At 43.3% G+C, this 24,927-nt stretch overlaps 1 protein-coding gene across 1 annotated transcript; it reads right to left on the bottom strand.

Annotated features, from left to right (window-relative positions):
- Nucleotides 1-10,331: 10,331 nt before the first annotated feature.
- Nucleotides 10,332-22,215, bottom strand: GPHB5 (glycoprotein hormone subunit beta 5). Its single transcript, XM_060754882.2, has 3 exons — nt 22,200-22,215; nt 17,072-17,277; nt 10,332-10,967 (listed from the first exon to the last, which is right to left on the bottom strand). The coding sequence occupies exons 1-3, from the start codon at nt 22,213-22,215 to the stop codon at nt 10,779-10,781; spliced, it is 411 nt and encodes a 136-aa protein (XP_060610865.2). The 3' UTR covers nt 10,332-10,778.
- Between the last annotated feature and the right edge of the window lie 2,712 nt (nt 22,216-24,927).

The following is a 24,927-nucleotide window of genomic DNA, read 5'->3' as shown; positions in this document are numbered from 1 at the left end:
AGTGTTCGACTTGTGATTTTGTGATACAAAATCCAGCATATACATCTCATTTGCTGTGACATACTGTGTTTTTGTGTCAGTAAAATAATAATAATAATAGCAATAACACAACAACAACAACAACAACAACAACAACAACATCTTGCTTTGGAGTGGAGTGGAATGTTCTTCTCTTGCTTCTCCCTTTAATCCAGGTTGAGTTTCACCAGCTAGATGTCCCATTATGAAAGTTTCCTTCCTTGTGTAGTGCAAAGGAGAAACATCAGTGTATCATTTTCTTGCCCAGAAGGAGCATAATCTTGCCTTTCCCAATAGACTTGGGCAAAAGCAAACTGTTGCATCCTCTCCTAGCATGCATTTTCTTCCTCATTAATAACTTTGCCAGTCATAACCTCATCGTGATGTTGTTGTCTGGTCACATGTGTCTCAGTTTTCCTCTGAAGGTATCCCAAAGGGCCTCTGGGTTGCATAATTGCTATAGACAAAGAGATTTGCCACAAAAAAAAGCTTAAATGCAAATCCCAGACTATTCAATAAAGTTTGGGGGTGCTCTTGGATTTGACTCTGATCCTGAAGGGTCAGGTATCAGCAGTGAGCAGAATTGCTTTTGCACAATTAAAGCTTGTGTGCCAACTGCACCCATTCCTGGAGAAGTTGGACTTGGTCACGGAGGTACATGCTTTGGTTGCATCCCGGTTTGATTACTGTAATGCATTCTACATGGGACTGCCTTTGAAAAGTGCTGAGAAACTTCAGGTGGCCCAAGGAGCAGTAAGCAGACTGCTAACTAGGGCTGGCTACAACTGCTCTGTTGCAACAACTCCACTGGCTGCCAACACGTTTCTGCGCATAACTCAAAGTGCTGGTCTTGACCTACAGAGCCCTATAGGGCTTCGGTCCAGGTTATCTGAAGCACCGTATTTATTATATTTAAATTTGCTTTTACCTTAATTGACGCAGTACTATTTAATTATTTTTTAACTATGACCAAAGTATAAGATCGTTAGCCACCTAACTATTTATTTACAGTATGTATATTACATCCTTCTTACTCAGAAGGGGACTCAGGGCGGATTACAGAACACATGTAAGGAAAACATTCAATGCTGGTTATACAATGACAAGACTGTTGAGATTAACTTCACAGTTCAGCAGCAGATCAGTTGCACAACTTCAGCGCTTTCCAGTAGCTTCTTCCTGCACAGTATTTTCAGTCAACTGCTCCCACAGCATGCAGTCACTCTGGAACCTTTTACAGACACTTGAGCACATGCCCGGCCATTGTCGGTTTTACCATTGTCTTTCCCCCAGTCTAGATGATATTACAGACTTACCACAGCATACAGTTATATCTTGTCTTAGCAGACAGGTTCTTTAATTACATATAGCCTTTGACGAACAACATCACAGCACAAGGAGAAATATACACTGTATATGACTTCCTTATATACAATTCTATACAATTACACATAGCAATCTTTGATTGATTCCCAACTCATTGACTTAACTCAAACCCAGGATTGCATCATTCACAATCACCTGGACTAGGCCAGAACATATTCCCCAAATGAAGTCCTATATACAGTTAATGCATGACTCTTCATTTCCAATAGAAGCCCATTAGCAGTGCATGACTCAGCTATATTACATTACAATACATTGTAAAACCTGACAAAGACAGACAACAGATATATATATAGGCCTTCCCATCTTTTGGCATCTTTGGAGGTTGTGCTCAGTTTCGGCAACAGAGGGGTGCTGTCACTCCATCTCCTTGACAAAGAGCTTTTCCTTTTGTGTGTAAACATGCTCCTTTTTCTGATGAAAACGCTATGCCTAAAATATTTCCCCACTTTAATGCGGTTCCTATTTATCTACCCACATTTGTTTTCGAAGTACTAGGTTCGCAGAAGCTGGGCTAAAAGATCATGCACTCACCCTGACCTGGTCTTCGAACTATCAACCTTCTGGTTGGCAAGATTTATTGCAGCTTGGTGATTAACCTGCTGTGCCAAAAGCCAGCCCTTGAGTCCCCACTCCGAGTAATAATAATAATAATAATAGTAATAGTAATAATGTGGGATTCAGGAGTTGTGAATGCCCAAGCACACTGCAGACCTGCCTCATCTGCTTGCAACCACATTCCTTGAAAAATAGCTCCAAGTCCTGTTCATCATTAAAAATGTACTTCGACTGCATAATGGGAAGCTGCAAAATAACTGTAAAATCAACCTGTCATGGTGTATTGATGAGGAAAAATGAGCTATAAAGAGTAGATTGAATTAGGCACTGCTGGAATAAGTATTGCAGGCCAGCCGAGACGTCCATCTTTCTCTTCCTGGGTTTTATTGACATGAAACACATCTCCTCTAATCAGGGCAATTTGTATCTCCTTGCGATTGTTGCTTACACAGTGATCATAAATGTCTCCAGGAGCCGCAAGCAGCTGCACAAGGAACACCAAATGAAGTTTTGTGTAATTAAGCCCAGCTGTCTCTGTTGGATGTCAAGAAAAATCCCTCCTCCGCCACCTTGTCAAAATGCAAAAATGTCTTTAATTAAGCTGAGAAGGTGCTTTTTAGTCTGGACTACTTAGCATTTGGCAGATGGTGTAGTTTTGAAAGACATCGCGAACATCCAGCAACCTCAGCATCACTAGAAGAAGAGGAATCCCAAAATGGAGGCAGGGATCAATAAGGAAAGAACATGCAATTATGTCCAATTGTGTTCATCAATCCATACATGTCTAATCCCACTACAGATTCCTGCTTAGAGTCCCTCTTTTGAGGACCAAACTTGGCACCCAGGTTGACTGATACGTTTGCCTATTTTTGGCCAGAATAAACCAGAGATTAAATGAAATACCATCACCCAAACAGTGGATGACTAAAGTCTTAGAAATAAGGAACATGGACAAATTGACATTCCTAATGACAAAACACCAAGGAACAGGGGGAAAAGAAACAGACTGGAATCCAGTGAAAGACTATTAACAACAAGAAAGGGAAAGAAAAATGACTTAAATCAACAGAAAAAAACAGAAGAAGTATAGCCCGATATGGAGAAAAATGAGGAGAAGCTCACATTTATTAATGAAACAATGACTGTTGAGAAAGAGGAAAACAACGAGACAGAAGACCAGAAGTGAAAGATCTTTACTTTTTTTCTTTCTTTTTTCCCCTTTCCCCTTTTCTATACAGTCTTTTGGACCGGGCTGTGGCGCATCGGGTTAGTAGCCAGTTGTATTAAATCACTACTGACCAAGAGGTCATGAGTTCGAAACCAGCCCGGGTCAGAGAAAGCTCCAGACCATTAATAGTCTTGCTTGTTGTTGACCTATGCAGCCCAAAAGACAATTGCACCTGTCAAGTAGGGAATTTAGGTACCGCTTATGTGGAGAGGCTAATATAACTAATTTATGATGCCATAAAACCTTCCAGCAGTGTGCAGAAGAATGAGGAAGTACTCCATCAAAGGACCCGGTGTCACAAGTAGACGGTGAAAAGGCAGCTCCCCTGGTGGCCAGAACCAAGCATACCCTCATGAAGATGAAAACACTGGAATGTAAAATTGCCTCTATGTCTGTCTATATATGTTGTATGTTGAAATGGCATTGAATGTTTGCCATGTGTATGTACATTGTAATCCGCCTGAGTGTCCCCTGTGGGGTGAGAAGGGTGGAATTTAAATAATGTAAATAAATATTATATTTTTTCTATTTTCTTTATTTTTACTCTTATGCAAAATCCCCCCCCCCCCTCTATCTATCTATCTATCTATCTATCTATCTATCTATCTGTATTGTCGAAGGCTTTCATGGCCGGAATCCATTGGTTGTTGTAGGTTTTTCCGGAGATTCCATCTGAACATTAGGAAGAACTTCCTGACTGTGAGAGCCGTTCAGCAGTGGAACTCTCTGCCCCGGAGTGTGGTGGAGGCTCCTTCTTTGGAAGCTTTTAAACAGAGGCTGGATGGCCATTTGTCAGGGGTGATTTGAATGCAATATTCCTGCTTCTTGGCAGGGGGTTGGACTGGATGGCCCATGAGGTCTCTTCCAACTCTTTGATTCTATGATTCTATGATTCTATGATTCTATGATATGGCCATGTTCTGGAGGCAATTTTTCTCCTGACGTTTCGCCTGCATCTATGGCAAGCATCCTCAGAGGTAATGAGGTCTATCTATAAGCAGTGGTCTAAATGAGTGAAATTTTATCAGGTTCAGCCAGCAAAGCTAATGGTGAGGTAAGGGAGTTGTAGAGCATAGATTCTAGAGAGGAGTTGCACTTCCATCAGTGCCAGAGAGCAAATTCAGAGATGGGACAAGAGGACAAAAGATTGAAGAAGCTCCATTAGAGCAATGGTCTTCCAGATGGTTTGAACTTCCTCTTCCAGAAGATGGAGCCTCTGGGAGTTGAAGTCCAGAACATCTGAAGGATCAGAGATTGGGACCATTGCTTTGAGTGATACCCTATCTGGGATTCTGTGGGAAGAATAGAGGAAAGAGCTGACTGATTTCAACAAGCATGAGAGAAAGCAGTTTTAAGAGATGCAAAGAAATGCTGATTCCTTGTTTGTTTGCTCAGGCTATTCAATTGTAATCTGCAACCAATGGATGAATTCATTTGCTGAACCATCATGAAAACATCTTCCTCTAACACATGCTCAAGCTTTCGGGGCATGATCAGTTTACTGTACTCTCAGCATTTCTGGATTTATTTTCAGCACTCTAGTAACGCACAACGTTGCATCTACACTGTATAATTAATGCACTTTGTCCCCACTTTAACTGTCATGAATTGATGCTAAGGAATCATGGGAGCTGAAGTTTCACAACATCTTTAGCCTTCTCTGACAAAAAGTGCTGGTGCCTCATCAAACTACAACACCCAGGATTCCATAGCATTGAGCCATAACAGTTAAAGTGATGTGAAACTGCATTAATTCTGCACTGTAGATGCATCCACAGCTTCAGTTCTCATCCACTGCTAGTGTTTCCTTGGCCTGGCAAACTTGAATTGACTTATACATTTTTAAAATTCTTTTGTGAACTTAATTTTTTTGTGTCAGGAGCAACTTGAGAAATTGCAAGTCACTTCTGGTGTGAGAGAATTGGCCATCTGCAAGGACATTGCCCAGGGGATGCCCGGATGTTTTGACGTTTTACCATCCTTGTGGGAGGCTTCTCTCATGTCCCCGCATGGAGTTGGAGCTGACAGAGGAAGCCCATCCGTGCTCTCCCCAGATTCGAATCAGCAACCTTCAAGTCAGCAACCCAAGCTTCAAGTCAGCAGTCCTGCCGGCACAAGGATTGAACCCATTGCACCACTGGGGGCTCTTATAAGAGCATATATAATCTAAGTATAGACTCATATAATGCAGCTTAGCTTAGTTTCAAACTGCAATATGTGGCAGTGTAGATGGGGCCATAGATAGCTCAGGATAGTCCTACGTCTTGACAAGCTGATGTTTTCCATCATTTGAATGAACACTGTTCTGTCACGCACTGGGCCTGTAACAGCTGTCTTTTCTATAGGACGTATACTTTAAACCCAGCGGGAAGCCAGGGGGCCTCAAAGAGAGGTTCTCGGGGATTTTTCTGAAGTGATGGTCTTTAGAGTCTTTAATGATACAACAAAGTCTTTATTATGGAACAAACAACAAATCTTCAATGGTTCAAACAACACTTCAAGGCTTTCTTAGTCTAGTCCTCAATGGACTGGTACCTGACTTTGATTAACTGTACTTTCTCTGTAGAAAAAAGCCTTTTTAACCTCTCCCAGGCTGTTTACTATCTATGCCTCATCGGTGTGGGTCCTACTACCGATTCCAAATGCGTCTGGGTATCGAGTAGACCTACCAGCCGAGGCTTGTAGATATTTCAGATGGAGTTCCGTGGATCTGTAGTGCTGTCCTCCCTCAGAGAATTCTTTGAAAACTTCAGGGCTGTTTTCCCTCTGATTGCTGTGAGGCCGAGAGGCTGTGAGCTCTCAGCCAGAGCCTTGGGATCTTTTCCCTGGAATTTCTGCTTCTGTTTCCCCGGATGTTCTTGAGAAAAGCAGCTTTTCTACGGGACGAGCTGGTCTACATCCTATAGTTTAGCTTCCTTATGAGAGACTGCCAAAAAAAAGACTCCTTTCCCTCCCAGAGCCCTGAACAAGCCCAACTATGATGGACAGGAGGCCTGCCCCATGACTGCAAACAGATAACAGAAAAAAAATAAAGTTGGATCTCCTGGTACAGCCGTACCAGCACAAACACGTCTTCTCAAACCATGAGTACTATAGGGAAGAGAAGGCTTCTTTTCCCTACAACTTCCATAGCATGTCAGTTCAAGTGGCGTCAAATTGCATTCATTCTTCAGTGTAGATGCAACCTATGTCTAATTTTAGGGTCACCTCCCCACCCTACATGAAAAACCTTGATAGCCATGCGTTTTAGATTTTTATTTTTATTTTTTACTTTTCTGCATTAAAACTAGTTTTTGGAAGGAACCCAGTACGATTTAGGAGACAGCTAGGACACTGCTCATCAAAGTCGCTTTTAATAGCCTGAAGGGAAGTGTCAATTTTCAGCAACTCTCTGACAATTTTAACTAACAGGGGGAAATCAAAACCCTTCCAACCAAAAGCATATTGTGGATGAGACTCCTAATGAGTTACATAATGCCCACCTGGCTGCCAGGCGGAAGGAAGAGAGAGGGGAAAGCAGGAAGGAAGGCCCTTGATAAGCCCATTAAAAAGAACATTGGGAACAGGGTTTGAGAGCCATAGATTGGAAAGGTGTTTGTTTCATCATTGCCTTGCTTTTGAGCACTCCAGCTAGAGTTCAGAGTAGGTTGAACTTCTCTCCAGGACAGATGTAACATGCGAGACTGGTGCCAGTTTTTAAGGATCAGTTGCAATAGCTGTATTTTTCCAATACAGTTGTCTTTCCACATATGCAGTTTTGATTATTCATGGACTAAATTAAAATGTTCTCTCTAGGTTTCTCTAGGACAGAGGTTCCCAAACTTTTTCAGCTGCAAAACCCTTTTTGAAGCAAATAAATTGTATTATATATAATGTAGAGTTCCCGGTGGCACTGCTGATTTAACTGCTGAACTGCTGAACTTGCTGACCAAAATGTTGGCAGTTCGAATCCAGGGAGCAGGGTGTGCTCCCACTGTTAGGTCCAGCTTCTGCCAACCTAACAGTTCAAAAACATGTGAGTAGATCAATAAATACCTCTCCGAGGGGAAGATAACAGCACTCCATGCAGTCATGCTGACCGCATGACCTTGGCGGCGTCTATGGACAACGCTGGCTCTTCGGCTTAGAAATGGAGATGAGCACCACCACCCCAGGAATCAGACACCACTAGACTTAATGTCAAGGGAAAACCTTTACCTTATATCTATCAGGTATGGGCAAACTTTTTGACCAAATTAGACATAACAGTATTTAATGTATTGTCGAGAACATGGCCATATAACCCGGAAAAACCTACAACAACCCATAACAGTATTTCAGTGTAAGACCCCAGGAGCCATGTAGTCCAACCACCTTCTGCCATGCAGGAAAAGTACAATCAAAGGACCCCCAACAGATTCAGATGAAGCTGTTTGTCTTACTGTCTGAAATGACAAACTTAGGTTGACCCTGAGTGAAGGCTGGGTAAATGACATTGGAGGGCTATATCTGGCCCTTGGGCTTTAGTATGAGGAGCCCTGCTCTAGAGTCTCCATTATGATTCCTTGGTCCAGTGGAAATCAACCTTAAGTTCATACTGGAAGACTTACAAAGTCCTAGATAAGTTTTTATTCAGCTGAACAATAGAATTGTCTTTATTTAAGGTTTTCATAAGAGTCCTGGCACTCCATGCAGTCATGCCAGCGACATGAGCTTGGAGGTGTCTACGGACAACTCCGGCTCTTTGGTTTAGAAATGGAGATGAGCACCAACCCCCAGAGTTGGACACGACTGGACTTAATGTCAGGGGAAAACCTTTATCTTTACTATACAGTATACTGTAGCACATGCAATTCATGTTGTTTGCCTTGCTTAACACCACAATGTTAGACATCGAGATTTCTGACTTAACTGATTTTGTCTGTCTTTGAAGTGTACATTCTTATTAAGTGTTTAAAACGACAGCAGCCCTTTAGAATGTACTCTGAAAGTGTGTATTTGAATGATACATTAAATTATTTTCAAATACAAAAAGCCTAATTTGAATCAATAGGAAGGAAGAGGGGCCGACCAAGGGCAAGATGGATGGATGGCATCCTTGAAGTGACTGGACTGACCTTGAAGGAGCTGGGGGTGGTGACGGCCGACAGGGAGCTCTGGCGTGGGCTGGTCCATGAGGTCACGAAGAGTCGGAGACGACTGAACAAATGAACAGCAACAACACAAGGTGGACATGAAGGAGAGCATTGCTCAGATAGCTTTTCCAGCTAATGATAGCTATATGTCATTGTTTACCAGCCCTACCCAAAATTCATTCAGTGGCATAGATTCATATTTTGCTTTTGAAGCAGAATTTCAATAAGATCTTCAAACTCTGACACAGAATATTTAAAACTTTTTTTAATGATTTTAAGGATTTCTCAGGGAATCTCTACAATGTTTTTGTTGAACCCTAGGTTTCTGCGGAACAGCATCTAGGAACTTCTGCTCTGGACAACTCCATGCTCTCCTTCTCTCTGCAGAACCCAAAGGAGTTGCACTAGCTGTCAATTCACTTTTGGCCAGAATTCAAGGTTCTGATTTTGACAAATTTAATGGCTTGTAGTAGAGATAGTTGAAGACATGCCTCTCCCTCCAACATTTCACATCTGAAAACATAGACATAGGTGTTCAAGCTGTTCAACTCCTGCTACAATATGCTATTATACTTCCTTGATATGACACTGCAATCATCAGTCTTTGCTCAACAACGACATGCCCCATTTCAATTTTTTATTAACATTATCTTTTAGTAAGCTTGCTTGGTGCCATTATTCTTATTAAATTGCAATACCCCCTTGAAACATGACTCTTCCACTAAAACTTTAGATCAGATCTAATTCTCCTTGCTATCTTGAAACATTTGGAACAGCTGTGTGATGAAGAAATGGCCTAAGATCAACTGGTTGTTTCTTCTTCTCCTTCCTCTTCTTCTAGATCCTCGGGCTAGGAGAGGATGCAACTGGTTGCTTTTGCCTGAGCCTTTTGGGAAGGGATGTTTCCAACCCACCCCTGACTTCTGTTCTCTCTTCCCACCATACAGAGTTAGAATTACAGTTAGAAGAGACCCCAGGTGGTGTCAAACAGCAATAATTCTATGCTGTAGACAGGGGCGGCTCATCCATTACACGAAGTAAGTGGTCGCAGAAGACTTTTTTTTTTGCCAGGGGTGCAGAGGCGCCTCTGTAAATGCCCCTCGACTGCCACTTGAGGAGCGCCCCCTCAGCTCACAACAGCCTTAGCAGTCTGAGGGGAGCCTCAGCTTTCTTGCATCGCTGCCGGGTGATCCTCTTCCCAAAGGGGCCGGGCCCTTGAGCCTCGTCAAGCCCCTCTCGTTCTTGCTCCACCTGGCCACCGGGTGCACGAGCAGAGCCAGCGCTCAATCGTTCTCCGCATTTGATCCCTTCCCCATGGCCGGCTCCCCCCAGCGCTCCACCCACCTCTTCTCATCTCCCCAATCCGCGGGTGGGCCAAGGGGCGGAGCCGCCGCACCTGGCCCACTTCGGGTCCGGAGGCATGTCTGAAGACCCCAGCATGAGCACCAAAAGTCGCCTCTTCTCCTGACTTTCTCTTCAGCCATTGGAACCAAGAGAGAGAGAGAGAGAGAGAGAGAGAGAGAGAGAGAGCCCCTCTGGCTGGAGGTATCCCCCACCTCCGCTCCCTCCTTTGTTTTTGCGCCTACCTTCAGGAAAGGTGGGCATCTCCACCTCTCTCTCTCTCTCTCTCTCTCTCTCTCTCTCTCTCTCCGTCTCAATGGCTAAGGAGAAATTCCGGAGAAGAGGTGACTTTTGGTGCACACGCCAGGGTCTTTAGGCACGCCTCCGGACCCAAAGCAGGCCAGGCAAGGGAGCAAGTGCTGCAAGTGTAGTTACTGGGATGTATAGTTCACCTACAATCAAAGAGCATTCTGAACTCCACCAATGATGGAATTGAACCAAATATGGCACACAGAACTCCCACGACAAACAGAAAATATGTATCAATGATTGGTTGGGGGGGGGGGCGCCAAAATACTGTTTGCTTACTGTTGAAAATTACCTAGGGCCGCCTCTGGCTGTAGATGTATCCTAGGTGACTGTAGGCCAATCCAACTCTAAACCTCAGAGGAAAGCAAAGGCAATCCTCCATAGAATAAAGCTTGCCAAGGAAACCCTATGATAGGCTTGCCGTAGGTTGGAGTCAACTTGAAGCCACGTAGTAACAATTCTACCTTTCTGTTGAACCTTTCAGGCAGCTAAATTACTATTCAGTCAAGAATAATAGAAAATGGCACAGCCAAAAAAGAGAGAATGATGCATAAACCCTGCCAACAGTACCAAGCAACTGGAGAATCATTCTGCCTAAACCAGTGGCAATGTGCAAAGGATTTAAGGTGTACATGAGAGATCATAAAGTGCAGGTTGCTCTGACGCTTCCACAGCTGATCTGAAAATGGAGTCCAGGAGATGTAGATATTTCAAATTCAAGCAAGCAGCTACATTCTGCCCCAATTTACCCCAGCTGATCCATCACACAGCAGTTTCTCCTGGGGCAAAATATGGTACAGATCAAAGTACAGCAGTTGGATGCCTTAGAAAGTCTCGCATTCTGTGGTTGTGGTGAGACACATGCTGCAGTCACAGCGGATGGCCTTGGGGTATGTGTAGAAAGGACTGACGTTGGCTGCACAGTTGGGGAGCTTCACCGTCACCAGCTTAGTTTCGTTGTAAGTGCAGACGCGGTGGTGCGCTTCAATGTAAGGGGGATCCAGCACCGGCTTCTGTTTGCAGGAAAAGAAAAAACAGAAATGAGGGCCTAAGTTTGGATAGAGAAAGCTCCTTTTTACTGAACCAAGAATATGAAGAGAAAAGCATTAGAAGAGTAAACTTTGTTACGTTTTGGGGACAAAGTGTGAAAGTGTGAACATTTCCACTAGTTCTAGGGGATGTTTTGCTGCAAACTGGAATTTGGATGCAAACTGAGAAATCTTTGACGCAAACATTCATATCCTCCGACATTCCACTTATGACAACTGGAGCCAAACAACATCAGAGTGTGGTCAAGATGGCAAAAAAATATTTATGAGGAATCATAGAATCATAGAATCATAGAATCATAGAATCAAAGAGTTGGAAGAGACCTCATGGGCCATCCAGTCCAACCCCCTGCCAAGAAGCAGGAATATTGCATTCAAATCACCCCTGACAAATGGCCATCCAGCCTCTGCTTAAAAGCTTCCAAAGAAGGAGCCTCCACCACACTCCGGGGCAGAGAGTTCCACTGCTGAACGGCTCTCACAGTCAGGAAGTTCTTCCTAATGTTCAGATGGAATCTCCAGGAGAAGCTGCAACAGATTGTTTCTGAATCTACAAGAGAGGATATGTTTCCACATCCTCCACGCTTCAGCACAACGTGCTTTTAAACTTTCGTTTCTGGACCTGTCCAGACAGTACCTTTATCCCAAGAGCTTTCACAGCAAAACAGACTGTTCCCTGTAAACATGGAAGCCATTGCTACTAAGATCGTCTGGAGGGGCCCTGCTCTCGGTCCCACCGGCCTCACAAGCACGGCTGGTGGGGACGAGGGACAGGGCCTTCTCGGTGGTGGCCCCGCCACTCTGGAACTCTCTCCCGCTTGAGGTCAGAACCGCCCCAACAATCCTGACATTCAGGAAACAGGTGAAGTCATGGTTGTGGAGACAGGCTTTCGAAGAATGAGACAATGTTCTGGATGGAAGACGGTGTATATTCGATTTTAGTATGACAACTGGCCACTGTAGTTTTTAAATTTATGTGCTTTTCCAGTGTTTTATTGTAATTATGTACTTTGATATTTTACCAATTGTATGTGTTTTTATGGTTGGAAACCGGGCTGAGTCCCTCTAATGAGGTGAGAAGCTCGGTATATAAAACTTTGAAATAAATAAAGCGAGATTTTCAGGTGTGGGACTATCCCAGTTCTGAGCCAAAAATCCACATCTTCCAAAGTCTGTATGCCCCTGCACTTGGAAATCATGGGATTTTTTATCTAGGTTTGTTCCCTGGTCTTAGATGTTTGTTCCTGATTAGTCAGTTCCTAAAAAGAAGGTGACACTTGAGTAAAATGCAAAAACATTGTTTGTGTGACAGAAACTGTATGAAACTGTATGAAAGGAAAGAGAGAATTCTCTCCTCACAAGTACACACATAAACACCTTCTTTCAATTCAGTAAAATCTTGCCCATGCCAAGAGTACTTTCCCACAAGAACAAGGGAAATTAGTGGGTTGTTGTAGGTTTTTCGGGCTATATGGCTATGTTCTAGAAGCATTTTCTCCTGACATTTTGCCTGCATCTATGGCACTCTTAGCAATGTCCAATCTCGATAAAATAGTAAAGAGTAGAGACATCACACTGGCAACAAAAATTCGCATAGTCAAAGCCATGGTATTCCCTGTAGTAACCTACGGATGTGAGAGCTGGACCCTAGGGAAGGCTGAGCGAAGGAAGATCGATGCTTTTGAGCTGTGGTGTTGGAGGAAAGTTCTGAGAGTGCCTTGGACTGCGAGAAGATCCAACCAGTCCATACTTCAGGAAATAAAGCCTGACTGCTCATTGGAGGGAAGGATACTAGAGACAAGTACTTTGGCCACATCATGAGGAGACAGCAAAGCCTAGAGAAGACAATTATGCTGGAGAAAGTGGAAGGAAAATGGAAGAGGGGCTGACCAAGGGCAAGATGGATGGATGGCATCCTTGAAGTGACTGGACTGACCTTGAAGGAGCTGGGGGTGGTGACGGCCAACAGGGAGCTCTGGCGTGGGCTGGTCCATGAAGTCACGAAGAGTCGGAGACGACTGAATGAATGAACAACAACAACATGGCAATCATCCTCAGAGTTTGCAGGCAAAATGTCAGGAGAAAATGCTTCTAGAACATGGCCATATAGCCTGAAAAACCTACAACAACCCAGTGATTCCAGCCATGAAAGTCTTCGACAATACAAGGGAAATTAGTCTTGGTCCTACTGGTATTTGAAATTTTAAAAAGAGCAGGCTAAAATTAGTCACTATCTTCTTGCTGCTCAATGTGTGTGGACTTGCTCGCCCATCCTGTCGCTCCCACCCCAAAGCGCCATGACCACATTTCTGAGGCAGCCCAAATTAGAAACAGGCATCTTATGGGGAGATGGAACAAAATGTATCACTTGTGAATCAGGGGCTCTGTTTTAATCTCTGCGGAATTTTCTGCCGGTGGAGTAATAAAGGCCCGTTTCCCCTTAAGTGTTTAAGCCATAAGAGGCTTTCGAAATTATATAATGAGAGCATGACGTAAATGCTTTAGAAATATTCTGCCACACAAAACTAAGGCTTTGGGGAAGGGGGAGAAAAACCAAAGGGGGAAAAAACCTACAGCAGGGAATGTTAAGGCAAGGGATTCTCTCTTGTGATACATCCCCATCTCTGATACAGGGAAGCCAATGAGGTCATGTTTGTATACTATAACATGCTGGCACAAGTATCCATGTTGCAAGGTGGTTGTTATAGTGGACTGGGCCCATTCTCAATCTCGTACTACTACTACTACTACACTGGCCAACACAAATATTGGTGGATATATTTGACCTGCTGATTCCAAAAATGGCACCGGTTTTCTCCCATCAGCTCTAGTTTTTGATATGCAGAACACATGCCACATACCACTCTTCGCTCTGCTCACTCATAAAAAATCAGGATGTTTTAATATCATGTTTAAATTAACACTGTTTAAGCATGAAGGAAACTATAATTTTTTTCATGTCAGGAGCAACTTGAGAAACTGCAAATCGCTTCTGTTGTGAGAGAATTGACCGTCTGCAAGGATGTTGCCCAGGGGAGGCCTGGGTGTTTGATGTTTTACCACCCTTGTGGGAGGCTTATCTCACGTCCCCGCATGGAGCTGGAGCTGACAGAGTGAGCTCATCCATGCTCTTTCCGGATTTGAACCAGCAACCTTCAGGTCAGCAACCCAACCTTCACATCAGCAGTCTTGCCATTGCACCAACCGGGGGCTTCAACATTAATAGAGAAGTATACTACATGAACATCTACTTATTTCATACCAGAAGCACAGATTTGGGATACAAACTTACTACTTCATCACACTAGGGAATGAATCCACTTTTAATTCCCTTTCTGCCTCCTGCAGAATTCTGGGGTTTGTAGTTTAGTGAGGCTGTTAAAGGCTCCTCCCTAAACTACAAACTCCAGTAGGGCTGGGCGGTTTCATTCGTTAATTTCGTAATTCGTTATTAATTCGTATTTAAATTAGCTTACGATCCGATATTGAGCCATGCAGGAGTAATTAAAAATCGAAACGAATTTTTTCAATTTATTTCGTAATTGTTTCGTAATTGTTTCGTAATTATTTCCGTATGTCTGGTGCAAGTTTTAGGGTTGTTGTTTGTTTTATCAGTGATAAAAAATAAATTATCACACCAACAGTCAACAACAGAGGGAGAGGGAAGCTTCAGAAGTTCCCCCTGTCCCATTTGGAGGGTTTTTTAGCATATTGCGCAATCGCGTCCGCCATTAACGAATTGATTCGTAATTGTTTCGAAATCGTTTCGTAATTGTTTCGTAATTTTACGAAATTTCGTATATTTCGAACGTTTTTAAAGGAAAGTTTCGGAATTCTTTTAAGAAACAAAATGCAAAACCCCCCTAAAAACGAATCGAGTTTAGAAACAAATTTTTCCGTGGTTACCCAGCCCTAAACTCCAGAATTCTGAAGAGGCAGCAACCGGATTTAAAATGGATTCATGCTCTAGTGTGATGAGGTCCTAAGATTTTATAAATTCAACCATATCTAAGAAACTAGAGCTGATCCGGTCTATCCAATGCAATGTTCTGAATCAGTGCCACAAATAACCCCAAGAACAGGCCTAAAAACTAAGACACCAAGAAAAAAAATATGTTGTTGGGCTGTAATTAGCATTTATAACCCACCTTTTCTCTGTCAAAGGAACTAAAATCCATATCAATGCGTACCACTTTGATTGGCAGTGCCCAGTCGTGTAGGACACAGAATGTAAGGAGTTTGTATTCTCCCAATTTGCAAGATTTCAAATTTACAGTACAATCTCTGTACCTGAGGAACTAATACACATGATTTTACATATTCACATCTAACAAAACTATAGGAGTTGTTTTGGTCCTCCAGTGATGCTATGGTAAGCATCTGCCAGATGGTATCATAGAATCACTTTATGATTCTATTACTCTAAGTCAGGCATGGGCAAATTTGGGCCCTCCAGATGTTTTTGGACTTAACTCCCACCATTCTTAACAGCCTCAGGATCTTTAAGCAGCTGAGGGGGGAAAGGAAAGGGCCTGAGGCTGTTAGGAATGGTGGGAGTTGAAGTCCAAAACACCTGGAGGGCCCAAGTTTGCCCATGCGTGCTCTAAGTGGTACATTACTTCCTGCCACTGTTTCTAACACCTATGTTTGTCAAGACATGTTTATAAGAATACTAGGCCTTGTACCAGACATGAGCAAACTTTGGTCCTCCAAGTGTTTTGCACTTCAATTCCCAGAAATCCCAGCCAGCTTACTGGCCATTATGAATTGTGGGAGTTGAAATCCAAAACACCTGGAGGGCCCAAGTTTGCCCATGCCTGCTATATACGCACGAGTTTGCAGTTTCTTTGTTGTCTGTGTTTCTTTCCTTCCTCCCTTTCCCTCATACTCCTTCTCCCTATCTCTTTTCTTTCTTTCCTTGCTCTTCCTCATATACTTCTTTCTTTCTGATCTCTAACTTCCTATCTTATTCCTCTTCTTTCTTACTTTTTTCCTGTTCTTTCTTATTTTTCTTTTCTTCCCTCATTCCTTTTGCCATTTTCTTTCGCTTCCTTCCTCCTTTTCCTTCCTTCCTTCCTTCTTTCTTTTCTTTCTTTCTTCCGTTCTTTGTTTTCTTTCTTCTTTCCTTCCTCCCTACCTTTCCCTCATACACCTTTCTTACTTTTCTCCTTTCTTTCCTTTCTTTCTCCCTTCCCATCTTGGCCACCTGGCTGCTTTCTCCCTTCTCCACTTCGCTTCCATGTTTGCCTGACCCTTTGCAAATGCCTGCCTCACAATGTCTCCATGGCAAGGTCCTACAATAGTTTACTGGTGACAGTCTAGCACACTTTCATATATTACCTCTCCCTCAAGTCACTCAAGTCCCTCAAGTCAACCCTAGGAGCCCCCGGTGGTGCAATGGGTTAAACCCCTGTGCCGGCAGGACTGAAGACCGACAGGTCGCAGGTTCAAATCCGGGGAGGGGCAGATGAGCTCCCTCTATCAGCTCCAGCTGCTCATGCGGGGACATGAGAGAAGCCTCCCACAAGGATGATAAAAACATCCAATCATCCAGTGTCCCCTGGGCAACCTCCTTGCAGACGGCCAATTCTCTCACACCAGAAGCGACTTGCTCCTGACACGACAAAAAAAAGTCACTCCTCACTCACTCACACACACACACACAAACCTCTACCTCTTTCTATCTATATACTGTGTTAGTTTTGGGGGCCCTGCACCCAAAAGGGACTTCATTTGAAACCCAGCGAGTATTTTAAGTTGGAAGGGTATGTGTGCCAAGTTTGGTCTAGATCCATCTGGCCAAGTAGGAGCTTGTGTGATACAAACTAACATACATGGATACATACATGGATACTTTGGCTTTTATATAGAAAGATGAATGATCTTTACAAGATAAGTTTAAAGTCAAAGGGATGGCCCTTCTTTTGACCAAAAGAAAAAAGAAAAACCAGATAGAGGTATGCAAAATAAGAGAAGATGTAGGTGCAGAAGCAACCTAAGTTTTTCTTGCTTGAGCAACATGACCAAAGAGAGCAAATTCCACATACTTAGCAATCCAGCGCACCTACCTCCCAAGTTTCACAACGACCCCAGCAGGCATCGGTGGTGATGCGCATCCCCTTGCAGCCTGGTTTCTTGGCCAGGAAAGTGAACTCCCGGACGGCACAGCCAATGAATGTCCTCAGGTTGATACTGGAAGGTTTGAGGGTACTGACACAGCTGGCCAAGATCAGGAGGTACAAAGATCCCTGGATCACCCGTTGGGGTTTTACGCCTGTGAGAAAAGCAGGAGAATTGAAGCCCTCTTAAATTGATGTTATTGTTTAAATCCTCGTGACCCATAACTGTGGTTTCACTTATCCACACCCAAGGGAAAAGTCTTTTATTAAGAATTTACTAGATACTCTTTCTGAGTTTACAACCTTCCCCAACAGAGTTAAATTGGAGGACTCTTTAGGAGCCTCTAGTTCCTCCAACACAACTTAATGGTAAGCTTGGGCCAGAAGTCAAGCAATTGAATAGCATCCAGTTGTATCTGCAATTTTAGGTGGCCACAGTCCAACTGGGAATGTATTCCCCATCGATACGAGGGTCTTACTGTATTCATATATATCCTGCTTCTCTCTCAGTAATAAGTCTCAAGGCAACTAACAACTGATCTAAAAAGATACAATTTGAATAAAAGTATAAATAACTTGAATAAAAGTATAAGTATTTGTTGTAACTGCACCGGCATCAAATTGTTGCCTATTGTTAACCTCTCCAAGTCACCCTTGGGCTGAGAGGGGTGGTATATAAATGTAGTAAATAAATAAGTATACAGGTTGTTTTCATAGAATCATTGAGTTGGAAGAGGACTCGTGAGCAATCCAGTCCAACCCCCTGCCAAAAAGCAGAAAAATCATATTCAAAATACCCCTGACAGATGACCATCCAGCTTTTGTTTAAAAGTCTCCAAAGGAGGAGCCTCCACCATACTCAGGGGCAGAGAGTTCCACTGCTGAACAGCTCTCACAGTCAGAAAGATCTTCCTAATATTCAGATGGAATCTTGTTTCCTGTATTTTGAATCCCTGAATAAAGGAAACAATGCCCTGCTCTGACCAATCCCCTGCAAAATGTCTTCAGAAGCACTTTAACTATCCGTTGGGATGCTCTCCCTACAGTATACTTTAAAACCCTCCTGCTTAGATACATCCTACCTCTGTTCACGCCCAATGTCCATTTTAAATTTTAATCTATTACATCTGGCCTGGCCATAGGTTTTTTTTAAAAAATGTGTGCTATTGCCTATATGTGATTTATATTAACTGTATTATTTTATTTGCTTACTGCTTTGTTGTTTTATTGATGTGCCGTTTGGCTTGGCCTCATGTAAGCTGCCCCGAGTCCCCTTGGGAGATGGTGGTGGGGTATAAATAAAATATTATTGTTATTACTATTATTATTATTATTATTATTATTATTATCCATTGTTCTGTGTCCTAGTCTCCAGACTAGCAGAAAACAAGCATGCTCCCCACTCCCTACAACTTCCCCTCACATGTTTGTACATGCATCATCATCATGTCTCCTCTCAGCCTTCTCTTCTGCAGGTTAAACATGCCCAGCTCTTTAAGCTGCTCTTCATAGGATTTGTTCTCCAGACCCTTGATGATTTTAATCATCCTCCTCTGGACACATTCTAGCTTGTCAACATCTCCCTTCAATTCTGGTGCCCAGAATTGGACACAGTGTGATTCCAGGTGTGGTCTGACCCAAGGCAGAATAGAGGGGTAGCATGACTTCCCTGGATCTAGACACTAGACTCCCATACTATTTTATTTATTTATTTCAAATATTTGTACCCCGCCCTTCTCTACTCAGGGCTACAAGACACTAGACTGCTGATGTCAAGAACATAGGTTTTCCATTAATTTCATTCTGATAGGCCTAAAATTCCCCACTGCAAGAAAGTTGTCCAAAACTGGGTTGTTTTGAAAATTTTCACAATGGGGGGGGGGGGGATATTCTGTGCAAAACACATTCATTTTAATGCAAAAAAAACACAGCTTTTTTTCTGCACAGAAAATGCTGTTGGTTGTGGAGCTAAAATGTGTGCATTTAACAGAGTTAAGTCCTGAACTATTAAGTTTCTCAACAATTCAGGATTTCCTCCCTGGTGTTTCCTGAAAGTCAATTTCACACGTTTGATTATAATATTTTTGAATCTCAACTCTGGAGCTCTAATGGTGGCCAAAATGGTGAGTAGCAGTAATCCTCATTGTGCCCAACCATCATCTACATCACAACAATCAAGGTGTTGTCATTTGAAGATCTACTTAAAAGTAATAATTTGGATAATGTGTTTGTCACATTAGCCCTCTGCAGATGACCTCTGTCAAGCAAGCATTGTGTTTTGATGTGAACAGCTTGAGGAGTGCTGAAAAACAGCTCAATTGCATATTGAAATAGCCATCGATTGTACTCATCTTCAAGTAACATCATTGTTCCATTGTCAAGTTGTTCTGGGGATGATTTTAGAGATGAAGTAGAAGTAGTCAACCAATCAAGCAAGCCATGATTTATCCAATTCTGATTAAAACTGGGTATGATGCTATTAACAAGCATCTGATGACATTATTAACACCTCAAGATTTTGATTTCATTTGACGGAAGTACCCATTATTATAAGTCAAGAATAAGCAGGAGCAATCAAGATGAAGCACGAAAACAAGATTTTCAAAATGCATACCGATCTTGAGACTGAGAGAAAGAAGTTTGCATCCTAAGTCTGGGTTTATGTCATTCAATTTTAAGAAGTAGCCAACCCAAGTGGCTCCTACTCTATTGAAATTGATAGTATCCATTCAGTATTGAAACTATGCTACATTCGGTGTGTTTTGAGTGAACAAGGTGAAGCTGGTCAGCCGCCTTCTTATAATTCTCCTGCTCTTGCTATTCATGTGTTGATACCTTCCAATCCCACAATGTTTCCATCACCTTCCTTGGTATGAGGGGTCCCTTCCACTTCTGTGCCAGCACGTTGGTACAGAAATGATGTCAATAAGCAGGAATCTCCTTCTTTCCCTGGACCTACCTACTGAGATAGTTGCTTTGCTTTGCTTAACAGTTGGAGCACATGTACACAAATCTACTACTTAGGTAGGCCTTACTCCAGTTCTAAAGCTGAACCATTGGTTCTCAAATTTCAATTTAAAAATATCTGAAGTTTTTAATGATTTTGTGTGGGTGTGTGCTCATTGCTTATCACCTTTTTTGTTTCCTTTAGAGTCATGGGACGTTGTACAAGTACAGCACCTGTATACTATTTTGTAATAAATTGATTCAAAAACAAATCAAGGACAATAAAATGAACTTATTTGAGATGCGGTGATGGAGAAGAATTGTGGACTGCCCCAAAGGGTCTAGAGCAATGGTTCTCAACCTGGGGTCCCCAGATGTTTTTGGTCTTCAACTCCCAGAAATCCTAACAGCTGGTAAACTGCCTGGGATTTCTGGGAGTTGTAGGCCAAAAACATCTGGGGACCCCAGGTTGAGAACCACTGGTCTAGAGGAACTCTTCCTAGTAGCCAAGATGACGCTTTCTCTTAAGCAATCCCTCACAGCCCAAGGATGATGGTCCTCTAAGTGTCTTGCTGGTGGGTCCGTAGGTGGCTATGGAGCCCTATTCTTGATCCACATGTTCTCCCACAGTGAGCACATCAGTTTCCAGGTCAGTGTTGGCCTGATGCGCCTTCCTCTTGGCATGTTTCTGTCTTTCGCCCTCCATTCATGCCATTCTGCAGCACTACTAGTCACAACTGACTTCCAGTGAGAGTGCTCAAGGGCCAGGGCTTCCCAGTCCTCAGTGTCTATGCCACAGTTTTTAAGGTTGGCTTTAAACCCATCTTTAAATCTCTTTTCCTGTCCACCAACATTACGTTTCCCATTCTTAAGTTGGGAGTAGAGTAACTGCTTTGGGATACGGTGATCGAGCATTTGGATAATGTGGTCAGTCCAGCGGAGCTGATGGTGTAGGAGCATTGCTTCTATGCTGGTGGTCTTTGCTTCTTCTTCCAGCATGCTAATGTTTTTCTGCCTGTCTTCCCAAGAGATTTGCACGATTTTTCAGAGCAATGCTGATGGAATCATTCCAGGAGTTGAGTGTGACATCTGTAGACACAGGGGCGGCTCAACCCATTACGCAAAGTAAGCATTTGCAGTATAGTTGATTTTGCCCAGGGGTGCTCTTGAGGCGCTCTTGGGGGAAAATAGACCTTGACATATGCGAGTTGTAGTTACTGGGATGTATAGTTCACCTACAATCAAAGAGCAATCTGAACTCCACCAATGATGGAATTGAACCAAATATGGCACACAGAACTCCCACGACGAACAGAAAATATATATTAGTGATTGGTTGGGGGGATACTGTTTGCTTACCATTGAAAATTACCTAGGGCCGCCTCTGTGTAGACAGTCCACGTTCCGCAGGTGTATAGCAAGGCTGGGAGGACAATAGCTTTATAAACAAGCACCTTGGTCTCCCTATGGATGACCTGATCCTCAAACGTCCTCTGCTTCATTCGGAAAAATGCTGAACTCTAAATGGAGGCTGACATACTTTGGCCATATCATGAGAAGACATGACTCTCTTGAAAAGACCATGGTAAGGTGGAGGTCTGTAGGTAAGGATGAGTGCACTTCAGATAAATGGGCTCAATCTAGGAAGCCATGGTCTTGAGTCTGCAATACTGAGCAGGGCTCTTGAGGATAGGATGACTTGGAAGTCTTCCATTCATTAGGTTGCCATAGTTCAAAATTGACAAATACCATTTATATTGCAGAGAAACCCATTACAGTTTCATGCAATATATCGAATTCTCTGCCAAAGACAGTTATACTCTATCACAGGCATGGGCAAACTTGGGCCCTCCAGGTGTTTTGGACATCAACTCCCACAATTCCTAACAGTCTCAGGCCCTTTCCTTTTCCCCCTCAGGAAAGGAAGGAGCCTGGGACTGTTAGGAATTGTGGGAGTTGATGTCCAAAACACCTGGAGGCAGGCCCAAGTTTGCCCATGCCTGCTCTAACAGCACCAAGATTCTATAGGATGCAACAGCCATCTGTTAGAATCAACCAAGGTGCTATAATTGTCTCACGGATGAGCCTAAGCAATGACTTACATTCAGCAAAAGACAGCAAAGTCTCTTACCTGCCTTAATGGGCATCTCTCGTTTTCCCCCACTGGGGTTCTCAACTCAAGCTACTCCTTTGCACTGATCAGGAGATCTGGCCTCGGTGACACAGCCTCTGTCAGGGTTTGCTCTCTCGGCAGCTCTCTTTTTTCCCAGCTGCTACTGGGCTGCTTAATTGCTCAAATTTATAGAAAGGGTTGTGTCAGTCAAATGACAATGGAGGCAGATCCTTGCATGAAGCTGCTGCGGCATCAAAGGCACTGGGCTAGGGAACAAGACACTCTTTTCCAGGGCTTATGAACTCAAGGGGTATTTGTTTCTCCTAACATCACCCGACTGAAACAAAAGCAGAAAACCTTGGTGGGGCTGCAGAATCTGAGGAAGGAAAGAATGAGCAGGGCATTGGCTCATTCCGGAGACTGGAAAGGGATTGGGTTTTTTTACTACAACTCCCAAAATCCCTAAGACACCATTCAACTGTCTAGAGTTGGCAGACACACCTACAATTATTCTTTTGTCATCCCACTCTTTCAGCTGCTTCTAAAGTGTCCCAGTTTCTCTCTCCTTCCTTTTTGTCCTTGGCTTCCTAAAATTACTGCAAACTGATTCCATTGTATTGAGACATGGCTGTTTATGTGATGTCAGGCTGGATTAATTCTACAGTAAAGACCCACCCTCAATTCTCCATTCAGATTTCTCAAAGGGAACAATATAGAATCATAGAATCATAGAGTTGGAAGAGACCTCATGGGCCATCCAGTCCAACCCCCTGCCAAGAAGCAGGGAAATTGCATTCGAAGCACTCCCAACAGATGGCCATCCAGCCTCTGTTTAAAAGCTTCCAAAGAAGGAGCCTCTATCACACTCCAAGGTGGAGAGTTCCACTGCTGAATAGCTCTCACAGTCAGGAAGTTCTTTCTAATGTTCAGATGGAATTGAAATCAAGGTGGAATTTAAAAGGGTCTGGCCCTGAAGGAGAGACCCTGCGGACCCACCAAAGAGGGCTCGCTACAATGATGAGCAAAGAGAAGCCCAATTTAAAATGATTTTTTCCCCTAGGTTGCCAAAAAGAATCTCATCAAGATTGAAGGAAGCGCCACCAAGATGATTTTTTTGCAATTCAGCTGAAAAGGATGCAGAGCAGCAATATTTCACCAAGCAAAGCATGCATGAGTACAAATAAAAGCCATTTTATAGAAAAACAAAGTTGTCTGGTTTGAATCTCCCGCTCCCCGCCCTCCACATGGCTTGAAGGTGATTGGCTGGCACTTCAACAGCTGGGAGGAGGCTCAGCCACCTCTCGAGCGCCTGGGCCAATCATCGGGCTTCAGCCGCCTCGGTGCTTCAGCGAATCAGGAGAGAGGGAGGCGGGACAAGGGAATACAATGCATTCTTGAGTGGATTGTGGAAATTCAGGAAATGTCCAAGGGGCCAGCGAGTCCTAAAGGCCTACGAGCTAGCCTTTCTATTGTTCTGGGTGGCTGCAATAAACATTGATATCAGGCGATACCGCCATAATCTGTATTTTCTTTCAGGCTGCGACATGGGGACAATGGGGGAAACTTAGGTGGATGTCTTAGTGAGAGATATTGAATGGGTGACAGATCAGGACATGAAACGGCTTTCCGAAGGCCTTCCTTTGTCCTAGTTGAGATATAATCAAAATTGCCAAGCGGCCGTTTCCTCTGGTGGCCAAAACCTCCGATGCCAGAGGTCACAATCCTTTGTTATAGTCCATGCAAAGAGTGTCTTTTGATAAGGGCTCTTTCAACTGTTAATTCCTTCTCTTCCAGGGTCAGGGTGGCTTCCTTATATTTTGATACATTTTTTTCCAAAAGGGGAATGGGGCAAAAAAGGGTCAGGAAAAGGTCAGACACACAGGCAGAAATACAGAAATATAGAAATCATGTTATAGAAATCATACCCACTTATCACTCCCACCAGAGTCCCATAGAAGTTCAAGAGAGCACATAAGTGTAAAGGGAGATGGTTTCTCAGTAATAAATGTGCTACCTTCTGCTATATATGAAACCTAGGGCATAGTGTCTTGGCAAATAGACTAAGGCTTAACCCTTATTATCCAGTCTGGTGTCCTTGTCCTTAGCAAAACTATCAGTTACTATCTTTTATGGGGGGGGGGGGGGTCATGTTCGACTTCAGAATCTCCTTTCTTGTAGTTTGAAGCTATTGTTCCATTGCATCCTAGTCTCCAAGGCAGCAGAAAACAAGCTTGCTCCCTCCTCCCTATGACTTTCTCTCACATATTTATACATGGCCATCATGTCTCCTATCAGCCTTCTCTTCTTCAGGCTAAACATGCCCGGCTCTTTAAGCCACTCCTCATAGGGCTTGTTCTCAAGACCCTTGATCATTTTGGTCACCCTCCTCTGGACACATTCCAGCTTGTCAACATCTCCCTTCAATTGTGGTGACCAGAATTGGACATAGTATTCCAGGGGTGATCTGATCAAGGCAGAATAGAGGGGTAGCATGACTTCCTTGGAACTAGACACTATGCTCCTATTGATGCAAGCCAAAATCCCATTGGCTTTTTTTGCTGCCGCACCATGTTGTTGGCTCATGTTTAACTTGTTTTGCACGAGGACTCCAAGGTCTTTTTCACACGTACTGCTCTCGAGCCAGGCGTCCCCCATTCTGTATCTTTGCATTTCATTTTTTCTGCCTAAGTGGAATCTCTTGCATAAACAAACATATTTTGGCTTTTACATATATAGATACACAAGT

The sequence above is a fragment of the Anolis sagrei genome, chromosome 1 (genome assembly GCF_037176765.1).
Source record: "Anolis sagrei isolate rAnoSag1 chromosome 1, rAnoSag1.mat, whole genome shotgun sequence".
NCBI classification, from domain to species: Eukaryota; Metazoa; Chordata; class Lepidosauria; order Squamata; family Dactyloidae; genus Anolis; species Anolis sagrei.
This window is presented reverse-complemented; position numbering and strand designations above follow the sequence as displayed.

Bases quoted from the DNA above. Each gene is read 5' to 3' on its own strand.
- GPHB5 (XM_060754882.2), bottom strand. The intron at 10,968-17,071 runs GTAGGTGCGCTG...TCCTGCAAACAG, and splicing joins GTCGTTGTGAAACTTGGGAG to AAGCCGGTGCTGGATCCCCC.